The sequence below is a fragment of the Dromaius novaehollandiae genome, chromosome Z (genome assembly GCF_036370855.1).
Source record: "Dromaius novaehollandiae isolate bDroNov1 chromosome Z, bDroNov1.hap1, whole genome shotgun sequence".
Lineage (NCBI taxonomy): Eukaryota > Metazoa > Chordata > Aves > Casuariiformes > Dromaiidae > Dromaius > Dromaius novaehollandiae.
In genome coordinates this window covers 54,972,099-54,993,149 of record NC_088132.1, presented here as the reverse complement: position 1 = coordinate 54,993,149, position 21,051 = coordinate 54,972,099, and the positions used below count along the sequence as shown (strand labels likewise).

The 21,051-nt window shown below is 40.3% G+C and overlaps 2 protein-coding genes across 7 annotated transcripts in view; one reads left to right on the top strand and one right to left on the bottom strand.

Moving 5' to 3' along the window:
* LOC135323494 (ubiquitin-like-conjugating enzyme ATG10) overlaps positions 1 to 9,659 on the top strand; it is an 82,264-nt gene extending 72,605 nt beyond the window's left edge. For 2 of the 6 annotated variants that reach the window (XM_064501499.1, XM_064501503.1), the window contains exons 6-9: positions 149 to 289; positions 7,521 to 7,618; positions 7,883 to 8,002; positions 8,392 to 9,659. In XM_064501499.1, the coding sequence (XP_064357569.1) occupies positions 149 to 289; positions 7,521 to 7,618; positions 7,883 to 8,002; positions 8,392 to 8,404 (372 nt within the window). In that variant the 3' untranslated portion in view covers positions 8,405 to 9,659. The remainder of the gene's footprint in view (positions 1 to 148; positions 290 to 7,520; positions 7,619 to 7,882; positions 8,003 to 8,391) is intronic. The other 4 variants (XM_064501500.1, XM_064501501.1, XM_064501505.1 and 1 more) reach the window with 4 other exon arrangements.
* Positions 9,660 to 19,020: 9,361 nt separating this feature from the next.
* On the bottom strand, positions 19,021 to 20,966 carry LOC135324703 (small ribosomal subunit protein uS12). Its single transcript, XM_064501506.1, has 4 exons — positions 20,863 to 20,966; positions 20,461 to 20,620; positions 19,658 to 19,778; positions 19,021 to 19,220 (listed from the first exon to the last, which is right to left on the bottom strand). The coding sequence occupies exons 1-4, from the start codon at positions 20,864 to 20,866 to the stop codon at positions 19,074 to 19,076; spliced, it is 432 nt and encodes a 143-aa protein (XP_064357576.1). The 5' UTR covers positions 20,867 to 20,966; the 3' UTR covers positions 19,021 to 19,073.
* Between the last annotated feature and the right edge of the window lie 85 nt (positions 20,967 to 21,051).

The following is a 21,051-nucleotide window of genomic DNA, read 5'->3' as shown; positions in this document are numbered from 1 at the left end:
GTTTGTGCTATGAAGTGGTTGTTCCTTCAGAACATGCATTTCCATCTTCTTAGCTGTGATGGGTAAGCAGCAGGCATGAAGTGGTAGGTATGGTTCATCTTACAGAAATTCTGGCTGCATTAAGCATCTTCTTATGTTTGTGTTGTAGAATCTGCCAAAGGAACTCCATTTTCCTCAGAAAAACTGCAGCAGGTTGATAATTGCCTCTTCAACTTGGACTTCCTACTTGATTATGTGTGAAGAAAGAAGTGTCCAGCTCACTTTTCCTTACCTTAGTTGGCTGTGTGGGGTTAGTAGTAGTAAACGTATTATAAAACCTTACTTGTCACTAAGTTTAGATGTCTTTGGCAATACATAGGGAGCAGATATATGGAATAAAAAGGGCAATTGTAACTGTTCCTCTGCAAAGAAAAACTTGAGCATAAAGCAGAATCTTGCTGCAGCCTTCTCCTCCAAAAAGTGGTTCAGTAATGACAGTTTTGCTTTTATGGGTCTAGTTTTCCCTTTTTGTCTCATCAGGGTCCCTTCAAGTTTTCCCTTGCTCAGTACCATTGCAGATTTATTTTGATTATCTAAGACAATGCAGAAGAACAGCAGTAGTTGCACTTTCATAGTCATTCTTCAGTACCCGTTACAGACAGAAGTAGGTTGTTACATCTTCAGAGGGCTCAGCCATGGGAGTGCTACTCTGAGTTTTACTGCAAAGTTCTAGAAACTTTGCTGTTATAGCAATAGGATGACTTGGCTTCTCTTTGTAAATAGAAATTGAGAAAACTATACATATATTTGCTGCTCCAGGTTATATATTGTATCCCATACCCCTCAAACGGAGCTTCTTGTAGGCTGTGTTAGAGTGGATGGCCATTACAGCAAGCACATTTCTTTCACCAGCCATTTTGCCCTCTCTGAACACTTTTTCAATTATCATTCCCCTGTAACCAATACCAATCCTATTACTAAAACATTATTTTTATGAAATGGCAATTTCAATAGAAATGTTGCAACTTCTGTCAGTAGAATGAAAGAGCCCTATACAATTAGTATTCTAATAAATAACTTTCTTACTATGATCTATACCTTCTATCAGGATGATAGAAGTTCCCTGTGTAATTGCAGTTCCTTAAAAATGCTGCTTCTGCAACATAGTGATTCCACAGTGATGGAGTTTCTGTTGTAGTAATTCCATTATTGGAGAAACATTTTCTGTAAGAAGAAGGGAAGAGAGAGAGAAAGAGTTTAGAACCTACTTCTTGTGCCTGCTGCTGCTCTCCCATTGCCTCTGCAAGCAATGCTGCTGAGCCTTGTAGACACAACACAAGCTCATCTGGCTTCACTGCTCTGGCTTAGTGTCTCCCTAGCCCTCATTCATAAAAACATTGCTCACTTTTTACACACTACCTTTAGCACATGTGTAATTTAAGCATAAAGTAATCCCATTGACCTTAAGTTCAACACGCTTGAAGTTCCACAAGTGCACAATTACTGTTTTGGTAGGGGGACATGCGGACAATCTGAAGAACAAAATTATACGAGTTTCCTCTATGAATGAGAAGTGTTTGATTTTCCCAACAAAAAGTTACTACTGACATATATAAAAACAAAGAATGGAAAAGGAGATTGCCTGTGAATTCAAGAATATAAAGTACGTGTATTACCATAAGCCTGAGTGAAAAATTTTTACTTAAAAATGGGCATTAGTTTCAGTAAACATGATTACAAATTGGTGGCTTGATTTTAAACCTAACAGTTCTAAGGTGGTGAAAAGAGGAAGGCATGCAACTTTATTTATTGCATCACTACTTCCATTTCCTGAAATGGAAGAGATTATGGGGAACAAATTTTATTAATCCTGCCTCCTTCTTCTGACCCAGTGACTGGGATTGCAAACACTGCTGCTAATTTGGTGCTAGCTGTGGCATTCGGTAGCAGTGTTCTGCATGAAGGTTTTGACATCCCTCCGTGAATGATTTTTGTCAAAGCAACATCATGCAAACTGGATGAGGGCAGTGGTAGTTTTGGACACAAATCCCTTGCACTATCATAAATGGAGAGGCCATAAATGTTATGATGGATGCTCTAAGGCAGTTTAATGTAGCACTGGAGAAAATAGAAGCCATTACTACTCGAAGAGTTCCAGTTATGACAGAGAAAATAAATGGTACTGTTTCAAGAGATGTACTGACAGCAAAATACCTGCTGGCTGGGGAAGAGAAGAGCAGAACACAGTACAGCTACCTACAGCCAATTACCCATTACCTGAAGTAATGTTTATTTTTAATTTAAGTCTGACATGGATATTTTTTCCTATATGCACTGCTAGATAAAGTGACATAATCCAATCTGATGGAAGTTTTGTACTTAATTATGCTTATACTTAGGAACTACTTGATTTTTGCCATTGTTGAGATTCATGTCTAACATTTCACTGCATTATAGGCATTGCACAAGATAGGGGAGGAAGTTATGTTTTTACATTTTTAAATCTTCATGACCTTGGAAGGGACAGTCCAGTTTCATTAATAAATGATGACAGAATGGGTGAAAGACAGCCAATCAAGTCTTCCCATCCCTGACAGACTTTATGAGAACTGGCCCTCTTACACCACATAGAGAAAGGTGCTGCTAAACTGAAAAGTTTTTCAGTCTTCTGGGAGCCTATGGCTTTTTTTCTTTTTGCTATAGCCAAGGGCTCAGAAAGAGGTTTAAGCTCACCAGTTTAACCTCATGGCTGAGGCAGCTCAGAAGATGTGCACAGGTGGTTCTAGCTGCTCAGCTAACAAACAGTAAGCTGTTGTGCTGCCAGCGCTCAGTCTCATTCAATCTTGTGTAGCATCCCTAAACAAAACTGCATTCACTTTCAAACTACCAAGTGAAACATTTCACATCTTTCATCCATCTGTCTTTTATATGGTTTTGTTTGAGAGAAGTTGAGGTAACAGCTATGGAAATGGGTACTGAACATCCTTACAAATCTTTCTTCTTGTCACCTAATAAAGAGGTCTTTCTACAAAAAGTAAACGAAGCAATATTTTGAACTTACAAATTCACCAGACCTTGTTGCTGCTTGTGAAAATTCAATTTCCCATGAAAGTTGGGCCAGACTCAGAAGGGATATGCAGATGTATGATGGATTCCAATATATGGTGCTGAACAGACAGTATTATGAGTCAGTGAAGAAAATAATATTGTTGATTTCAAATAAACTATCTCCGTCTGTCAGTCCGTTACTGTCCAGAAGAGTTGAGCAACCCATAGATGGGTTCTTTCTGTACACTGCCAGAGAGTAATTGTGATTATCGGCTTGAAACTCACACACATTGCTCTGAAAATGTATTTCTACTTGACATATTGGAAAAAAGATTAATTTTAAACTAAAACTTGAGAAGACTTGTTTATTATTTATATTGAATCTTTGCATGAAATCCCAGTAAGACTTTGTATTTTTCATGTAGCTGATGTACAGATCAGAGTAGCTGAAGGCGGGTATTGCTGCCATGGTATTTAGCTCAGGATACATTTCACTACACATGGAATATCATCATTCCACCACATAACTGCAGTGGGTAGTAAATATGTTCATGAAGCTGATGCAGCGCAACTTTCATTCATTCTTGCAAAATACACTTTTGATAGTGTTTGAGAAAGACTTGGGATTCATCGTATTGGAGCTTTGCAGCCCTCTCTCAAGGCATACGGTGAGCAGTGAAAGTGCAAGATTCCTGATTTTCCTGTCAGGGTACTGCAGTGCTGACCTACATGGACTACCCCCTAGGGTGACAAGATAAAGCACTATCTTCAGTTCTGAACTCACCTGCAATGCCTACCAACAAGGGCACTAATTAATGCTACTTTGATTGTGTAAAACCTGACAATTGCATATACAGCCATTGTACAATAATGACTTCTAGCTACTGCCAGCCTCTGCCAGATTTGAACTGGTGACCTGGCAATAAAAAGCCTCTATAGCCCATTATCAATTCCAAAATTCAGTGTTTTGATAACTCTTACATTTTTATTGGCAGCTGTGTGATACTTCCTCCTTAGAGTGCTGCGTCAGTGATTTAACCTTGAGTATACATTAAGCCTCATGGGGATGCCATTATGTACATGATTTGGAATTTAGGATATGACTGAATCAGATCTGATGCTATCAGAATGTTTTCCCAGATCGCTCAACAGCTATTCTTCCTTGCCTCAGCCTTTTCCCTTTTTAGAGGCTTTTGTGAGCTCCTGCTTAATGGGCCTTGGCTCAAGATTTCTTTTAATCTCTTGTGCTTTTGTGTTTTTCCTGTCAAACATGCAGTGTGTGGCATATTCCTATTTTTCAGGCTTTCAACAGTTCTGAGCAGTATGGCATTCTTTCTATTTCATTCCTATTATTTAGGGTGAAAAAACGCATGCATGCAGTAAGCTTATTGAAAAATTCCGACTTTAGACACAACTGTTCTTGACATGATGCCTGTAGACTTTAGTTGCTGAAGGATCAGTATAATAATGAATTTCAGTTTCCTGGATTAGAGGTAAACAAATAGTTGGCAGCACTTAGTTTACAAAGATACTGTGCTAAGTGGAAACCAAAGCAACTCTGTCTTCCTGAATGTGAAAGTAGGCAACTCTAGGGCATCTGCAATTCTCAGAGCCTGGCCGAGGCGCAGCATGAAGTTAACTCCTAGGTCATTTCCGGTTTACAGTTCGTAGTTCTGTGGATTACAGTGAGATTTACATCACACTGGCAGCGCTGTTGCCTCAGAAAGTGTAGGAAGCAACCCGTGATAATATTCAAAAGAGAACACAGAGGACTAGCTAGGAGGGGGGTTTGAGTAACTGAAACCAAATATCCTCAGAGCCTTAGTATCAACCCAGAAGCTGATGGCTTGGTCCTCTAGCAAAAATCTCTGCCTTTACGTCTGCTGGATGAGGAAGGAAATAAAGTGCCTTTCCACCTCCTAGAAGACTGGAGGAGAGACTGCAGGGAATGCAGAGTGTGAGCAGGTTTCACATCTGTCACATGCTCCTAAGCCATACATTGATATCAGAGATGATGGGACCAAGACATTGCCCTTTTGAAAAACTCAACAGCAATGCATTCTGCTTTTTCATATATATACCTGATTGTTAGAGTTTGAGATGTTTTTCAGGCTCACTCTGTCATGTTGTAAGAAGAGAAAGAACTAAAAGAAGAAAGATGTAGAATATAAAGTCAATAAGCTGTTTTAAAAAAAGCAGCCCTGGCCTCCATCCCTCATGCACTGGTGATTTGCCCAAGCAAGCAGCTCCGGATAGAATCAAAGATCAGGTCACAGGATAACTGAGAATGACTTGTCTGAATGGTCAGCTTTGAAAATTGTTTTTATGGTATACATTTAAAGCCCAGATCATTTTCATTCTTTTGGGGAGCATGTGTTCTCTCTTTACCATCTTTCTTCATATAAAGAAGTTGGCGTAAATTGCTATTTGCTCTACTTAATTTTTTCTTCCTGCTTAACAGTTTCGTAAAAATCATTAACTATCTTTGTTACTATCTTTGAGGAATACCATTGGCACCAACTCTGTCTTTTCAAGCATTATTTAGAGACATAGGCTCATTTAAGCCAGCAGATTATTAGAAAGGATTTTTAATGCAAACTGTCAGTTTTTCTCAATGGGAAACAGCATCAGTTCACTATTATGGACAGCAGATGGTAGCATTCTTGCATAAGTTATCTGTTTGCACTGAAATGTAAAACAAATCTTTCTGAACATTATTTTTTATATGTTCTGAAGCTTCTGGGAGTTATTTAAAGTTCCCTTAGAGACAAAATGGTTTATCCTCCTGAGTACATTTTCAGCATAAGAACCAAGTGTCCTTCAACTGTAAGAGATGCAATTTAATATTTAATAATATGGAACATGTCCTGGTCTCTGAAGATGACAGAAGAACATCTGGTGGGACAGGATTTGGCTTTTGTTTGTAGGCAAGGAGATGGAGAAAGAGTTTTTACTATATAGCAGAAAGACTAAGAAGTCTGTGAGGATCTTCTCTTTAGTGCAGGCAGTGTGCTAGATATTCAGCTAAAATGCAGCCACAGAACTTCTGGAGTCTGATTGCAACTATACCAGCCTGGTCAAAGAAAGCCCCTCCGGGAGCATAAACTTAGTTTAGTTTCTTCTTTGCCATCCAAAGACAGAGCCAGCACAAAGCGAACAAACAGCTAAGGAAAAGGGCCTTTACCCAGAATAAAACACCCATCACATCAGTCCTCAAAGTCAGTCTCTGCTGTGGCTCTTGGGAGTAGCATAGCATGGTGGACCGACCTCCCGCAGCTGAATGAGAAGCACCATATAGAGGTGGTGATGCTGCTGCTCTTTTAGTCATGGTCCATACCCAGTTCTCCTCACCCCTCTGCCTTGTATCGTGTGCCCCTCAGCTCTGGCACAGTCCTGGGCCTAGCGACAGCTAAACACAGTCTGTGTTCAGTTCTAAGTGGACTATCATGGTGTTTTGTATTTGACATCTTTCTTGTCTGGAATCACTTTCCAGCTGTTCCCCTGTATTAAGTGCTTATGCCCCTTATTGAGTGTGGGGATGAGGTAGGATTTGTTTATTTTGGTGCAGCAGCAGTAGCAGTGACCTCGGCAGCATTAAAGGAAAATCACTTCCCTGGTGCAGAGAGTATGAGACAGTCAGATGTGCTGCTCTGCTGGTGTCACCAGTGTAAGAGCAGATGAGATTGCTGTTATGGTTTTGCATTGAGTACAGGCTTGATTAAGTCAGGACACGTATTCTGTTTGAATGTCTTTTGGAGATGAAAGTGAAAGCTTTATGGAGCATTGGATTGAGTTTTCAGTAGCATCGTGTGCAGCGTGAAGATGGAAAGGAACATAGAAAGTCCTTCTTATCACGCTGTGGGGAGTCTGATTGCAAACTTAATTGTCACTAGATGTATTTTTTTCCTTGTGGCTGATTTTAGCTGGGGTTCTTGGAAGACAACTGTATTTTAGGGCCTTTTCTACTAGTCTAGCCTAAAATGAGGACATCCCCTCTAGTGGAAGTTAAAGCCATCCTGAGAGCTCTTCCTCCTTCTTTCTTGCTCTCCCTCACAGGCTACAGACTTTTAAGTATTTATGTCCTGGCACCAGTTTGACATGATCAAAGCATAAAGAAACAAAGCTGTTAAGAGCTTTTCGATGGAGCACTTTTTTTTGTGTACTACATTTGGTCAAACACTTGTTGACACAGTAGCTTTGCCTGCTTGCATTCAGGTAGTGCTGATACAGGTAACTTGAGCTGCTCTGAAAACCTGAAAACTAACACTATGGCATAACCTGATTGGTGATGTTTTATCTCTTTTTTGATAAGAGAATATGCTCGCAAACATTAATTTGTCAATGACTATCATTAGAAGAACAATGTGGGTGAAATTCTGAAACAAGAAAAATTACATCAAGGATTAAGTGGACCCTGCTTTGTCTTTTTCCAATGCAAACTGTCTTTTCTGTTGCCCTTTTTGAATACTAAAACTACTGAATTTCCTTCTTAGGAACACCCCTTACTTGGGCAGCCATTTTTTGTCCTACACCCCTGCCGGACTAATGAATTCATGTCTTCTGTACTGATCAGTTCACGAAAAGAGAATAGGTGAGAAACACTAACGTGCTTTGTGAGGTTCTATGTGATGCGTGTAAAGTAAATCATCTGGGAAATAGATAGATATGGTCAAGATAACTCCCTTGGTGCAAGTGGAATAAAATTCTGGATTGTCGCTTAAAAGCTGAAAAATAAAGTAAGCTCGATGTAGATGAAGTGAAAGAATAACCTCATTTGAAATTACTTTATGACTGTCAGGTATATCTGCAATTCAGAAAAGTTTGGGGTAATATGTTTATTTTATTTTTTTTCTAGACACACGAATTACATTACATCGTGGCTGAGTATTGTGGGCCCAGTTGTGGGCCTGAATCTCTCTCTCAGTTATGCAAAACTAGCATCTGAGCAGAATACAGATGCTGATTTAATCGATAGGTAAGAGAGAATTAAATCACCCTTTTTTTCTCTCCCCACCACACATTCAAGAACGTCAGATGGACAGCTGGCAAAAAATCACCTTCTCCTTTGGAGCTCTTGGTTCTGTTCATTTAGGATTCACGTTCTGACAATTTGCTTACAGAATTGCCTTATTGCCTTTTTTATTTTGCACTGAAAGGTTGTCCTAGGAGATGTGCTTGGCACGCTGCCAGCACCCTTTCAGGCTGTCGAGAGGTCGCTGATGAACTGGGGTCTGTGTCAGCCGTGACAGAGCATTTTATGGTAGTCCCTCCAGCATATGGTTGATAGTGTGGCCTAGCATAACTCTGCTGCAGTGATTTGAATTTCATTCCCTCTCCGTTTTCTGTTTGTTGTCCCCACTTCAGGCCTCTGAGCTGAAGGACAGATTATGGTCAGCTGAAGTAAAGCTACTGCAGACTTCCCTAGGAATCAAACACAGACAAAAGGAATCCTTCCTGAGTGGTAAGCAGTACAACTTGGGAGGACAACTATTCAGTGCTCTTTCCTGACAAGAGCTTGCCTGGTTACAGTTAAAGACCTAAGAGCTGACTGCAGTTGCGACAATGACTCTCAAATGCCACCAAGACATGAAGTCCTTGTGACAGCATTGACCACTTAAAGTTACTCATTTCCTATCTCTGTTTTACTGGGGTTGCGGCCTTAACGAGGCTGCACACAAATGCACAAGCCTATGGTTCCTTGATATAGAATTGAAATGTTGGATTTTGAGTCTACTAGAAGTATCTACTAAAAATCATGTTTCTAGAAAAGTCTGCACAATGTCTGAGGACATGTAGAGCAAAACACTTTTAGGATGTGGTTTAAGCCTGTAGCAATCATTGCATGGGCTGGGACTAGTTCACGTAGGTACCACCTTCTCCACCATTCTTCGACACATGGGTCCTCCTGTGTGTTTCACACCAGAATGCACTTTGCTGCCTGCACCATACATGCAATGTATCCTGTCCCATGGTGCAAATCGCAGGACTGAATAGTACTTTGCTGAGAATATTTTGTGTACGTCACACCTCAGGGAACAAACAGAATCAAGATTCTAGACAAGTTATAGTCTACATTTGACTAAGCATGTACAGTTCTAGAGTTCATGATCCCTTGTGCTATGATATGAGAACATCTGGCTTTTCCCTTCTTCACTGCCTCCGAAGGAAGTTTTGCCATACCCTGAGAGAGTTACTGTTGTAGTCATTAATATTTCCCATTATACTAGTAGTTCACAGGTTTAGTCCCCATCCTGCAGCCCTTGTGCAAGCCTCCCCTGATAGCTGTTGAATTTTGAGTACGTAGAAATTGCATAGTAGTGCAATCAGTGAAAAATAGATTAGAAGTAACTTCATATAAGTCATCTTGGCTTCCTTCCCAATCACATTTTATTGGTAGTATAAAACAGAACGCAAGTCCTGAGCAGTTCAGATGGAATTACGGATTTTACTTTGTATGTTCAGCAATATGTCACTTGCATACTGACTCCAATGTATGCCACATCAGAGCTGGAAATGTAAAATGCATAGGATTTCAAATTCTAGGCTTTCAGATATTTTGATTGGTTGCATATTTTTAACTTGCCTTATATGTTATTGGTGGATTGAAATACAGTACGGTCTTTAAAATTTCATTGGTGCAGTTAAAGATTTTTGCCAGTCATTTGGAATTAATAATGAAAGCACAACATTTATCCCATTCTGGATCATAATCTGAAAAGCCATTTTTCCATGTTAGATTTATGAAATATGGCCTTCTGTTCATGTAACAGGACAGCAGATACATTGCCTTTTTAACACTTATGGTAAAATATGCTTGATAATTGCATCCATATCCCATTTTCATATTTAAGGGAGATTTATACAGGAGGAGAAACAAAAAACAGGTAACAGTTTTAGGAGCCACATTTAGAGGGTTAGATGTTCATGCCTGCTCCGTGATCTTCATTTGTGCTGCAGTGGAATAAAGGAGTAAAAGCACTCAGCCATTCTCTGCTGCCCAGCATTTGTAGGCAGCTCTATGTCAGCTTCTCCTGCCTCTAGCCAGAACACTGGCACACTATGCTGGCTAGCCCCTGAAACTCTTACTTCCAATAAAACTTCAGACTGGCCTCAGGTAGCTTTATTTACACTAAGGTCTGAATTAGCTACTACTGTCCTTAGGATCAGGGAAGTAGAAAGAATTGACAGAACTGTTCGTATAGACCATCGACACTGCTGCATCAGCATATCTGAGGATCAGTTATGCTCATTTTCCCATAGTTTTGCTCCTTTTCCCATAGCATCACAGCTGTTACCTGGCACTGTACTGTGGGTCAAATATACAGAAGAAATTCCACCTTTAAAGAACATAAATAATAGAATGCAATCCTGAATGCAGAGTGGCTTTGGCTTTGGAATAATTTATAGCTGGAATGCTAGTTTCACTGTTTTAATATACGGGACAAGAGAGGATCCTTGATAAAGAAAGAAATAGTGACTCTTGAACACCTTTGAGTACTATTTTCAGTACTAGTTTTTAGGCTTTGAGAAGCTTCAGCTGCCAAGATGCTGCTGTGCAAAATGTATATTCATAGTTTCGTAGATATTTCTTGGAGACAAGCTCTTCCTGTTTCTGTCTTGGAATCTACAACTGTGGTATGGCAATACCATTCACAATAGGGTTTGACCAGTTGGGTTTCTTCACTATAGACAAGACTGCTTATTGCAAGTCTGTGAAATATCACTGTCCTACTCCGAATGTCAGCATCTCATCCATGTCACATGGTGCATCAGACTATGTAACTTACAGCTTGTAATTAGAGACAAAAGAAAGCAGATATGAATGAGTCTGAGAGATTATACTCCAGTCACCTTTTCCACTCCACCAGCATTCCACTGCACCTTAGTCTTTTCCTCTTTTTATTCAAGAATTACAAGAAAAATGAAATTTCTATGTAGATAAGAAATCAATAGTTCTTTTAGGTGCAGGAATTCTTACTGCACCACACTGCTTTCTACCTTAATTTATCATTTGTAAACAAAATTGAGGATTATTTGGACAAGACATTGTACATTGTACTAAACTTAAGATTTCCTCTGTCAGAGACAACCCTAGGTACTTGTCTAATGCATGGCTGCACACAGCGGGATACTGCTTTGTCAGTATCCTGACAGTCACACTCTAACTCACAGACATTCTGTGCCAGTAATCAATCAACCTCCTAGATATCTTACAACCACACATTCACTTGGCTAGAAACTCAAGTCGTTCCTAGTTTCTGAAGCTGTTTCTGCCTTGCTTCCTTCCTGCTGATAAAGCCCCTCCAAATTCGTCTGCAATGCCTTGACCTTGTTCCCACAGCTACCTAGACATGATGATGATAATTGATAGCATGAAATGGATGAGCAATCTGAAAATTCCCCTGCCCCACTACAATTCTTAACCTTTTAGCACCATAAATATCTAAGTAAGAGAGCAGTATCATCATCAGTTTCAGTGTTTCTCTGAAATTTGTCCAGGATGTCACTGAAGAAAAATTCAGGACAGTTGGAAATAGCCTAAGCTTAGATTAGGAAACAAATAAGGGATAACATAAATATGGGAAGCCAAGAGAGATACAATTCTACTTAGGTAACTGTTTTCTAATGACTTAAGTGGGAGATAGGCATCTAATTTCCTGTTTAGATCTATGCGTTAATGACTTGTGGAACATTTAACACAAAAGGCTTACATTCAAAAATCTTGTTTTATTTCAAAATCAAGTAAACTGCAACACTGTTTGGTAATTTTATTTAGCAAATCTTTAGAAGATTTTTAGATCTGAATTTTGGGTTTTGGCTACATACATTGTCTGAAATATTGCAGAATAGAAGAACATTTCTGGATCCAGAGTTCTGTGAGTTTGCTCAGTCGTTCATTCCTGGTAATCTGGGAAGACATATTGAGGACCATTGCTTTCGGGGACTTTTTCTTAAGAGAACTGACTCATACCTGCCCTTGGTTACAAGAATCAGCCAGAAGAACAAATCTTAAGTGTTCAACCAAGCCAAAAATATGCTTTTCTGTGGAATGCAATTACTAGCTACATAATCTCCCTTTTTGTCAGTACAATCAGGTTAGAATTTAACCCCCAATCTGGTCTGCCAGAAGGTTTGTAGTTGGTTGGTTTTGGTTACTAAAAGAAACATTCCCTGGGTTAAATTAAATGCTTGTTTTCACAACAGTAAATGCACTGAGCTAGTTAATTAGAGCTCAATATGGTGAAGTAATCAATATCAATTCCTGTTGCAGCTCTGTGAAGTTCAGCAAAACTTTTTCAATAACTTTTTTTTTTTTTTTGCCATTTACTCTGACTGCAATTTAATAAGTTTGGACATTATGTTTATATTGCATAGCATTTCAGCCCAGCACAAAAGAAAATTATTTCTCTTTCCTCTGAACTGTGGAATTACAGCTAATTTCTCCAAAGCTCTCTCTTCTAGAGGATACAGTGTGTATGTATATCTGTGCACTTTTTAATAACATATAGGCTTTCAAAAATGCATTGAAGAGGATGTTTAGAGCATCTCTCAGCAACAAGTTCTTACCATCTAGAAGAAAAAGGTGTAGATAAAGTTCATAGTTGCAAAACTGCCACATCAAGTAGCTGTAGCATTAATTCCTAAATTTCAAAAGCCAGGTAGGACAGCCATACTAGAAGAGTAGTCCAGAAGAGAAGAACCATGTATTGAATGCTCAGGAAGAATTAGAAAGGTGTTTTGCTTATTATCTTTATGTCCTAGTTTTCATTAGAGTCTTAAAGTGTCTGTAAAAAAACCCTGCACCACAAGGAAACTTTCGCTTAACCACTTGAGAGCTTGTTGTAACTATCACCTACTGAAGATGAATTTCTACTTAAAATGAGAGAACAGTTTACTGCTGTGTTTGAAAAGAGAATGATTTTACAGAACCTTGCCTCAAACACCTTCTTTTTCTCAAACCTGTTAGAAAACAACATGTTTTTCTGTAATATAATTTTTCAATAATGTTGTTAGTACAACGCATTGGAAGAGGTAGCCCTGTCTGAAGAGATTAGGCTGTGTGCTTCTCTGTGCTTCTGCTAGCCTCAGCAGCAGAGGCCAGATGGAGGAAGATACTGTTCAGGTGTTTCATTTCCCCGTATTTGTTGCTGCCCAGGATTAGCCTATAGTTAGGGAAGGATCCCTGTGAGCAGATATTCATCAAAAGTATTCTGCATCACCAGAACCAATCTCTGATGTTGGGTCTGTCTCTTCTGGAATGCATCACCTTGAAATATGGAGGCTTGTCTTAATGATTGTTGCCTCTGCTGAGTAAAGCGCCACCTTTGATGCCGCTCCGCTTCCAGAGGCAGCTAGAGCCCACAGCACGGTGGAACACTAGCTGAGCATGCGTGGAAAAAGATTTGGCAGAGTGCAGAAATGAACAAATCCTTTTTTCCTTTGCACCTGATCCAAATCAAATCCTGAATTGAATTTTGGTGGATTCCAGCCAGGCCTCACTTGGCCAAGCATTGATAGCTTCTCCAGGCTTTACAAGGTTCATTCTTTTGCATCCAGTAGTCAGTCAGGTATAACTGGCTTCTTATGATTAGCCAAGTGTTTTAATGTTTATACAAGTTCTGCTAATAAAGTAGAAACATGGACTGCCGTATCTATCAGACAAGTTCATCTTTGTTCTTGGAGCTGTCTGGATTCCCTTGTGTTCTGGAGGATTTGGGTTGTATAACATGTAGCTGTAAGGCTTATTTATTAGGCTTAAAACCACTTTAATAGTGATCTGGTGATTAGGTTTGGCTTGGTTCATTCTCCTTTGACTTCTTTTCCGTGGTATCCAGATAACACAAGTTATTTCTGAGCTATGACAGAATCCACAGAAACACTTACTTGCTGGAAGAATCGTGATGCCTAAGTGTTGACTAGATCTGTGACCTTGTAAACATGTTCATGAAGCAAAAGATAAAATTCAGCTCAAAACATGCTACTAGCTTTAATAACTTTACACTTTTCTTTTCCTGCTCCCAGTTCTGTGCATTCTCCCACTCCTTGTAGCTAATATTATCCCTTCATCTTAATAATAGCTAGTCTCACTGCTGTTACATTGCAAGAAGTTAAAAGAAGCCCCTGATTTAACCAAATCTGTTAAAGGTACACATGCCTGATGGAGTAATAAGCATTTTTATTCTCTTCTATGCTTTGCAGTCTAACATGGCTTCAGCTGAATTTACTTCATAAGCTCTTGTGTTTGTATATGACGGGTAGCCACCATTTAGCTGCCTGAAGGCAATAAGGAAACAGAAAGTTCCCATTCTCCTGACAGGAAACTCATTCAATCAGTTAAAAGCTAGATTTGCCAATTTGAAGGTTTCCTTTGTTAAAGAGCACATAAACAACTTTTTGGTTTGCAACTTCTGTTTTTCAGCTTTCCCCCTCATTGTACTGACAGCAACATCTAGTGGCAAGATTACCTCACAACAATACCCTACATTCAGAAACGAATATAGATCCATTTACCTCCCCAGGAAACTTTTGTATCTCTTCTTGTGCTTTGCTTTACCAGATTGACTTTAGAATTTGAAAAGTTAAATAATCAGCAGTACTTTAATAGTACTTTTTGCTGGCTGCAGTAGAATCCTTTTCCAAAGGAGTATCACTGGAAACCATACTCATTGCATTTGCTAAACAAGAAAAGCAAGTTAAAATAACAAAAACAGGCTCAATTTGCTGGAATAACAAAACCGAAGCTGGTGATTCTCTAAGCTGAAATAATGTAGCTTCTGGAAAAACTGACCTGGAATCCCAACACCAGCAGTTGTTTATGCTAACTTTTGCATATGTAAGACCAAGATTTCTAGATTAAGCTAGCTGACTAGGATCTGTCTCTACCATCAGGAATTGGGGTCAGACCAGCAAGCTTTGAATCATAGCCCTCAGTTCAATGGTCAGATTTGCTAATCCAGTACCTTTCAATCTTACTATAATCAAGACTCACCTCAAAAAAACTGGCAAAGTTCTACTTGTTATGCCAGTAATTGTGTAGCTGATTTTTCTCACGTGTGTCTACACTTGATTTGATGCAAATTATTCATAAGTACAGCTGTACTGTTGGCAGCCAATTCTTTCAAACCTGGCTGTCTCCTTACATTGTTCTTCTCCTAGATTAGGGCTAGAATTCAGAGACATTGTAGAAGAATATGCATCTCTACTATGGCCTATATGAGATTATTGCATCTGCATTCCATGTTTCATGGAAGCATTAGACACAGCCAGAGTAGGCATATGCTAAGGACATACCTGGGATTTCAACCACGCAATGGCATGGTTGAAGTTACTGTGCATAAACAGTAGCTTAGATTCAGTGAAGCTGTCAGAAATACTGGGCAGATGTAGAAGATCCTCAAAACCCATCTGCGTAACATCTTGGATGAAAAGAGAAAACATCCAGAACACATGTGAAAAAAGTACCATCAGTTAACCCTCTACTATATAAGAAAACAGGAGGGCTAGGACACCACACATCACAGTAAAACACTAGTGATACTAGGTACTCTAGGGAGCAGGGGAGATAGTTGATGGCATAGTCAGTCCAACTTCTGCTCTTGACTTATGTGCCAGTGTGGTAGTTGACTGAAGTGCACCACAGGTCCTTGGATTTCAACCATATCCAAGTCTGGCAGAGGTTCAATAATCCTCTTCATATTAGGTCCTCATGTAAACCATGCCTTGAATCATGTTGTCTCTTCCTCACCTTATCCCCAACTGTCTCGCAACAGCAGGAATTCTGCTGCTTCTTCAGCACTCTTCTTCCCATGGCTCTTGCTGTCTCAACCCCTTTCTTCTCTACACCAAAGGCCACTTTGCCTCATCTTCCTTTCTCTCCTAAGAGCACAGAATACACCTACCTTCTTTATTCTTGCTTTCCTCTTGCCCTGCAGACACAAAACCAAATTGTAAAACTTTATTCAGAGAGACATTCTGTTGCCTCTCTGCCCCACTGCTTGACATTTGCAGGGCAGCGCAGAGCCAGCGCAAAGCTGGCAGAAATCTTCAAACTGCATTTCACCAGTTTGAAATCTGTCCTAAGGAATGTACATAAAAGTCTTGACTGGCTTATTCTCAGATGCTTAAAAATAAGCAAACTGATCTGAAAAACTGTCTAAGGCAGCATGCAGGTAAAACTAAAGAGGCACTGAGTTAAGGCCTCACTCTGAAAGTTATTAAAGGGTATTAAAGTCAGGTTACAATAGAGGGAGTCTTAATTCTGAAATCGCAGATGGAAACTTTTCCAGTGTTCCCCCACAAAGTTGAAAAGGAACTGCAACCAAGCTTACATCCATTTTGACAGTGGTTACAGCATTTACAAGGATAAGGGTTCAATAGGTTTAGTATTGCTTCTGTGCCTGATTTGAAGCAAGGATTCAAACCCCGATTTCACAAATTCCCTGATGACTAAACTACAAAATATTCAGTGGTAGAGATTCTCAATCTGTTCTTGAATTTATTGTTTTCATATAAATTAGTTGAATACTATTTGGAGCAGAGCCTCTTAGATGAACACACAGATGAATCGTGATTATAATGTGAGAACTGTTTACACTCTAACTTCAGCCAAATAAATATTTTGAGTATTTCATTGCATAAAATAGCTCTAACATGAAACAAAGAACACAGCCCTCCACTGCAGAAGCTTTGTGCAAAATATATTTTCAATAGCCAAATTCAAGGTAAAAAAAAAAGAAAAAAGTGCAAGGATATCAGCAGAATGGAGGCCCTAACAACAATTTAAAGGCTAATTTAGGGAGAATATGGCCTCTTTATTGATAAGGCCAAATTATTATTCTGTTATGCTAGATCCAGCATCCGTGTTTTAGCTTGATGTTGAAAAACCGGACAACAGAGAAAAATCATTCAAGATATGAAAAAAAATCTTGTGCATCTTGATGAAAAACTTGAGTTTTTCAAGTAGCTCGATTACAAAAGACACATACGCACACGCACACATGGATACTGTTAAGATTTTTTCCATCTAGCAAAGGTAAAGCCAAGAAGCCTTACTCAAAATTAAAGATGCATTAAAGTCAGCAACACAACAGTTAAATGATGACAGATAACAACAGGAATGAACTAAAAGAAATGGGCGTCACATCAGGAACATTTGCGTAAGTCAAGCTAGTAAGTCTTAATTTACACTTCACTGGGTAAAGTTCTGTAGGCTGAGTAGGACAGGAGATCAGATTAGATGGTTTAATAGTCTCTTCAAGCCCTAAATCTGATGAATTGTGTATCAGGTGTCATTGCCTGTCTTCACACTAGGAACTAGAACTGCTGTTATTTCAATACCATGAATACATCTTATTTTCAACATTTTCAGTGACCATTTTCAACTTGAGGAAGGCTGTTCTCCAAAAAAAATACATGTAATTTCTCCTCCTTCCAACTTTGCTGCTTGAGGGCATGGTTTAATCTCTGATGAATAAAATTGTCCAAAAGAAACATTAAGATATTTTGGGGCTAACCTAGCAGTAATTTATTTCTGTTCCTATAGGAACAGTTTTGTGACTGACAAGATGACTCAGGATAAAGTTCCAGCTACACTAGACTGGTGCCTGTTTGTTCTAAAAGTCTATAATTAGGTTCCAAATTATGTAGTACTACTTACAGTTAATACAGACATCTCAAACAGTATCTATGTTCAGCTGCCAAACAGATCAGCAAAAACAAGGGAGCAATATATAGTACTTCAGGCTTTAAATAAACCTGACAGAGTTATCTGACAAAAGGAACTACTTAGTGTCCAAAGAAGTATAATTATTCTCTACTCCAGAAAAATCAACTGATCTTTCTTCCTAGAGTTCAGTGATATTTTACAAAGCTGGAGTTCATTGCCTCTCTTTAGAATAAAGTTAAATGACTAGCAAAACATCACAGTACGTATCTCCTGACAGAAACAGACCTGATCTTGCTGCATCTCAGAGAAATTGTATTTTCTTTTAAATGTTAAGCATTTATATACCATCTGTATTTGTTGGACTACTGCTAGGAAAGGAATATCCTCCCTCAAGTTTTTAAAATCTTGGTATAAGAAGAGAGAGGAAAACAAGGAAACTTGTAGAAGCCACCTCAAATGGGATACTTTAGAATCATAAGGATGGGACACCAAAGAGATCATTTAATCCACCACACATCATCATGCATATCTTGACACAGTGTCTCAAAACTTGCTAGTATCAGCTCTGACATCACTGCAAGTTTTAGCTGTTGCAGATATTACTATCACTGTTAGTGCATATAGCACCCTGTCAGATCTGTACTGGACCACATGATGTGTGCCAGGATCATATGGTGCCCTCCCCTTTTTGATGCTCTTACAGCAGTCCAGCCCTGGTAAGCTAGTACCAAAAACTGGAGAGGTACATACCGCTACAATGTAGCCTACTTACATGAGAGTCCCAATTAGTTCTGTGCTATACAGTGTCACACTTGGACCCCAGCTTCAAAATCTTTAGTTCTACACAAGTGACAATGTAAGAATTCAGAAATTTAGCCAGGGCGGGGGGAAGGGCCTTTTCATGACAGCTTTTAGGAGGTAGGGTCTGTGAAGGGCTAAAGGCCTCAGAGGGAGGTATCAATCCATCCTGATAGCAGGACAGTTACTCTAGTTATTAGGCAGAAGTAGCTAGCCTTCAGGAAGATGCTGGCAGTCTTGGAATTTCATATTCACAGAATAAGTAAGTCTCTGAAATTCTTGACAGGTAGGTGTGTAATTCTGCCAAACACAAAGGTAAATTTGCAGAGGGCTTATTAACCTCACCTATTGGTTATAAAGATGCTCTGGCTTTCTTCTGTCTACAGCAAAGCATTACTTACAGAGGAAAAAGCTGGCTGCAAACAAAGTGACAGTGTGCCCCAGCATTTGAGGTACATTACTTGCAGATACCATATTTTAAAAAAAATAAAAAAAAACATCACCATAAGCCACCTAACACAACAAGCATAGGAGTTTTTCCAATCAAAAGTTTTATTGATATTCTTAGCAGATCAATTTCAGTTCATGATCTTGGTCTCTCCTTCTTGCCCTTGTATAAGGCCAACAGAGAAACATTGGCTACTTTGACAACCTTGAAACGAACTCCAGGAATATCACCCACAGCATGACCCTTCCGACCAAAACCAGCAACCAGAACTTCATCATTTTCCTAGAATGAAAGACAGTGCAGTTACAGAGCTGTAAACATTAATCTTGTGCACACTTCTGAATTAACTTACATTAAATTTGAGACACACCACAGACTTCCCAAGGAAAGGGTAGAAGGAGAGGAAAGCATGAGGGCTGTAGACTGATATACCTAAGTTATGGAATATTTTATCCCCTCCAGTATTTTGGAGAAGGGAAGCATAAGCTGAGGTGTCATTTAACTTGCAGTAATGCTGCTGAGGGCTGGTTTAGCTTAGCAAGTGGAAAGTACAAAAACATCTCTAGCATTTTTTCATCTCCCTCTGCAGATACAGTATTAAGATATACACAGTTCAAAATACCATGAACCTCATCTGGTCAATGCCTTATTCCATCAGTTATGTGTTTCTTTGTTTTCATATACAACTTTCTATAGGCTGTTTCTTGAAAATTATTCACCTCAATGAAGTTTAGGCAACCATCATTGGGAACAAAAGCTGTTATTTTTTTGCCATTCTTGATCAGCTGGACTCTGACACATTTCCTGATAGCAGAATTGGGCTGCTTAGCTTCTACTCCACTAAAATGGAAACACAGGAAAATACGTTAGTGAAAATCTATTTGAATAGTTAGCAGATAACATTACAATACTATAAATTACTGTATTATTTTATACTAAGTTGCATCTGTATTTCAAACCAAATTATTAGTGATCTGTTTGAAGCTATACAGTATCCAAAGACTTAATTAGTTGCTAGACAGAGTAAAGTTGGAAAGTGAGTGTCCTCAAAACAAATAGCAACTCAGTAACTAAAAGTTTGAAAAATAAAAGAAACATCTTGGAGTCCTGGGCAGTGATATGAGTCATCACCAAAAATTGGCAGTGTCCAAACAAAAATGACAAACTTCTAAAAAGAAGAAGAAAAAAAAAAACAGAACACAAGTAGATACATCTTTGAGACTTGCTGACTGCATCAACCCCTCCTCCCCAGAGAACTCTGCATCCCTCCCCCATAAACTAAATTTAAGTGCTCGGTAAATCTTATTTCTCTTCATACAGAGGATAAAAACAATCTCAAAAACAACACTAAGCGTATGAGAACAGACACCTTTCAGCGCTATCATTTAGAAAAATAAGTTAGTATAGAGCAGCTACAAAATAACTAAAATTGGCATGCTGCAACGGCAGGCTGCCCCTCCCCCCCCCCCCGAGGGGACACAGCCGCCGGAGGCCACGCACGGCGCTGGGAGGCTTCACCCACACTTTCTCCAGGACGATGCCCTTGGCGTGGGAAGCGCCGCCGAAGGGGTTGGCCTTCAGCGCCGTGCCCAGGTGGGCCTTCTTGTACTGCTTGTCGTGCCACTTCTGGTCGCGGCGGTGGCTGCGGAGCTTGCGGGCGGTGCGGAGCCCCCGGCACTTCCCTGCAAAACACCCGCTCGGGCCGATGAGGCCGCCGCGCAGCTCCCGCCGCCCCGCGCCGGTCTCGCCACGCTCGCCATCCCCGCGCCGGCCCGCCGGCGACGGGGCGGCCCCAGGCCCGCTCGCTCCCGGGGCGGCGAGCGCGCCGGCCCTTTACCGCCGGCCCTCTATCACCACCACCGCCACCGCCGCCGCCCGCCTCGGCGACCCGCCAGCCCCGGCCGCAGCGCCGCGCAGCGCTCACCCATCCTGCCGCCGAGGCTGCCCGGGCGAAAAGAGAGAGGCCCGCTGTGCACCGCGCCGCCTAGCTGCGCCGCGAGGTCCCGCGGCGGGCTGCCCGCGCCGCGCCTGACTGAAACTCCCAGCCGGCGCCGGCACCCGCGCGGGCAGCCGCCGCCGCCGGAGGAGAAGGGCCGGCGCAGCGGCGTTGCCG

What these genes read in the sequence shown, in the direction of transcription:
- LOC135324703 (XM_064501506.1), bottom strand. An exon ending in GGCATCGTCCTGGAGAAAGT is followed by an intron (nt 19,779 to 20,460) that starts GTGGGTGAAGCC and finishes TTTCCATTTTAG; the next exon opens with TGGAGTAGAAGCTAAGCAGC. An exon ending in GTTGCCTAAACTTCATTGAG is followed by an intron (nt 19,221 to 19,657) that starts GTGAATAATTTT and finishes CTTTCATTCTAG; the next exon opens with GAAAATGATGAAGTTCTGGT.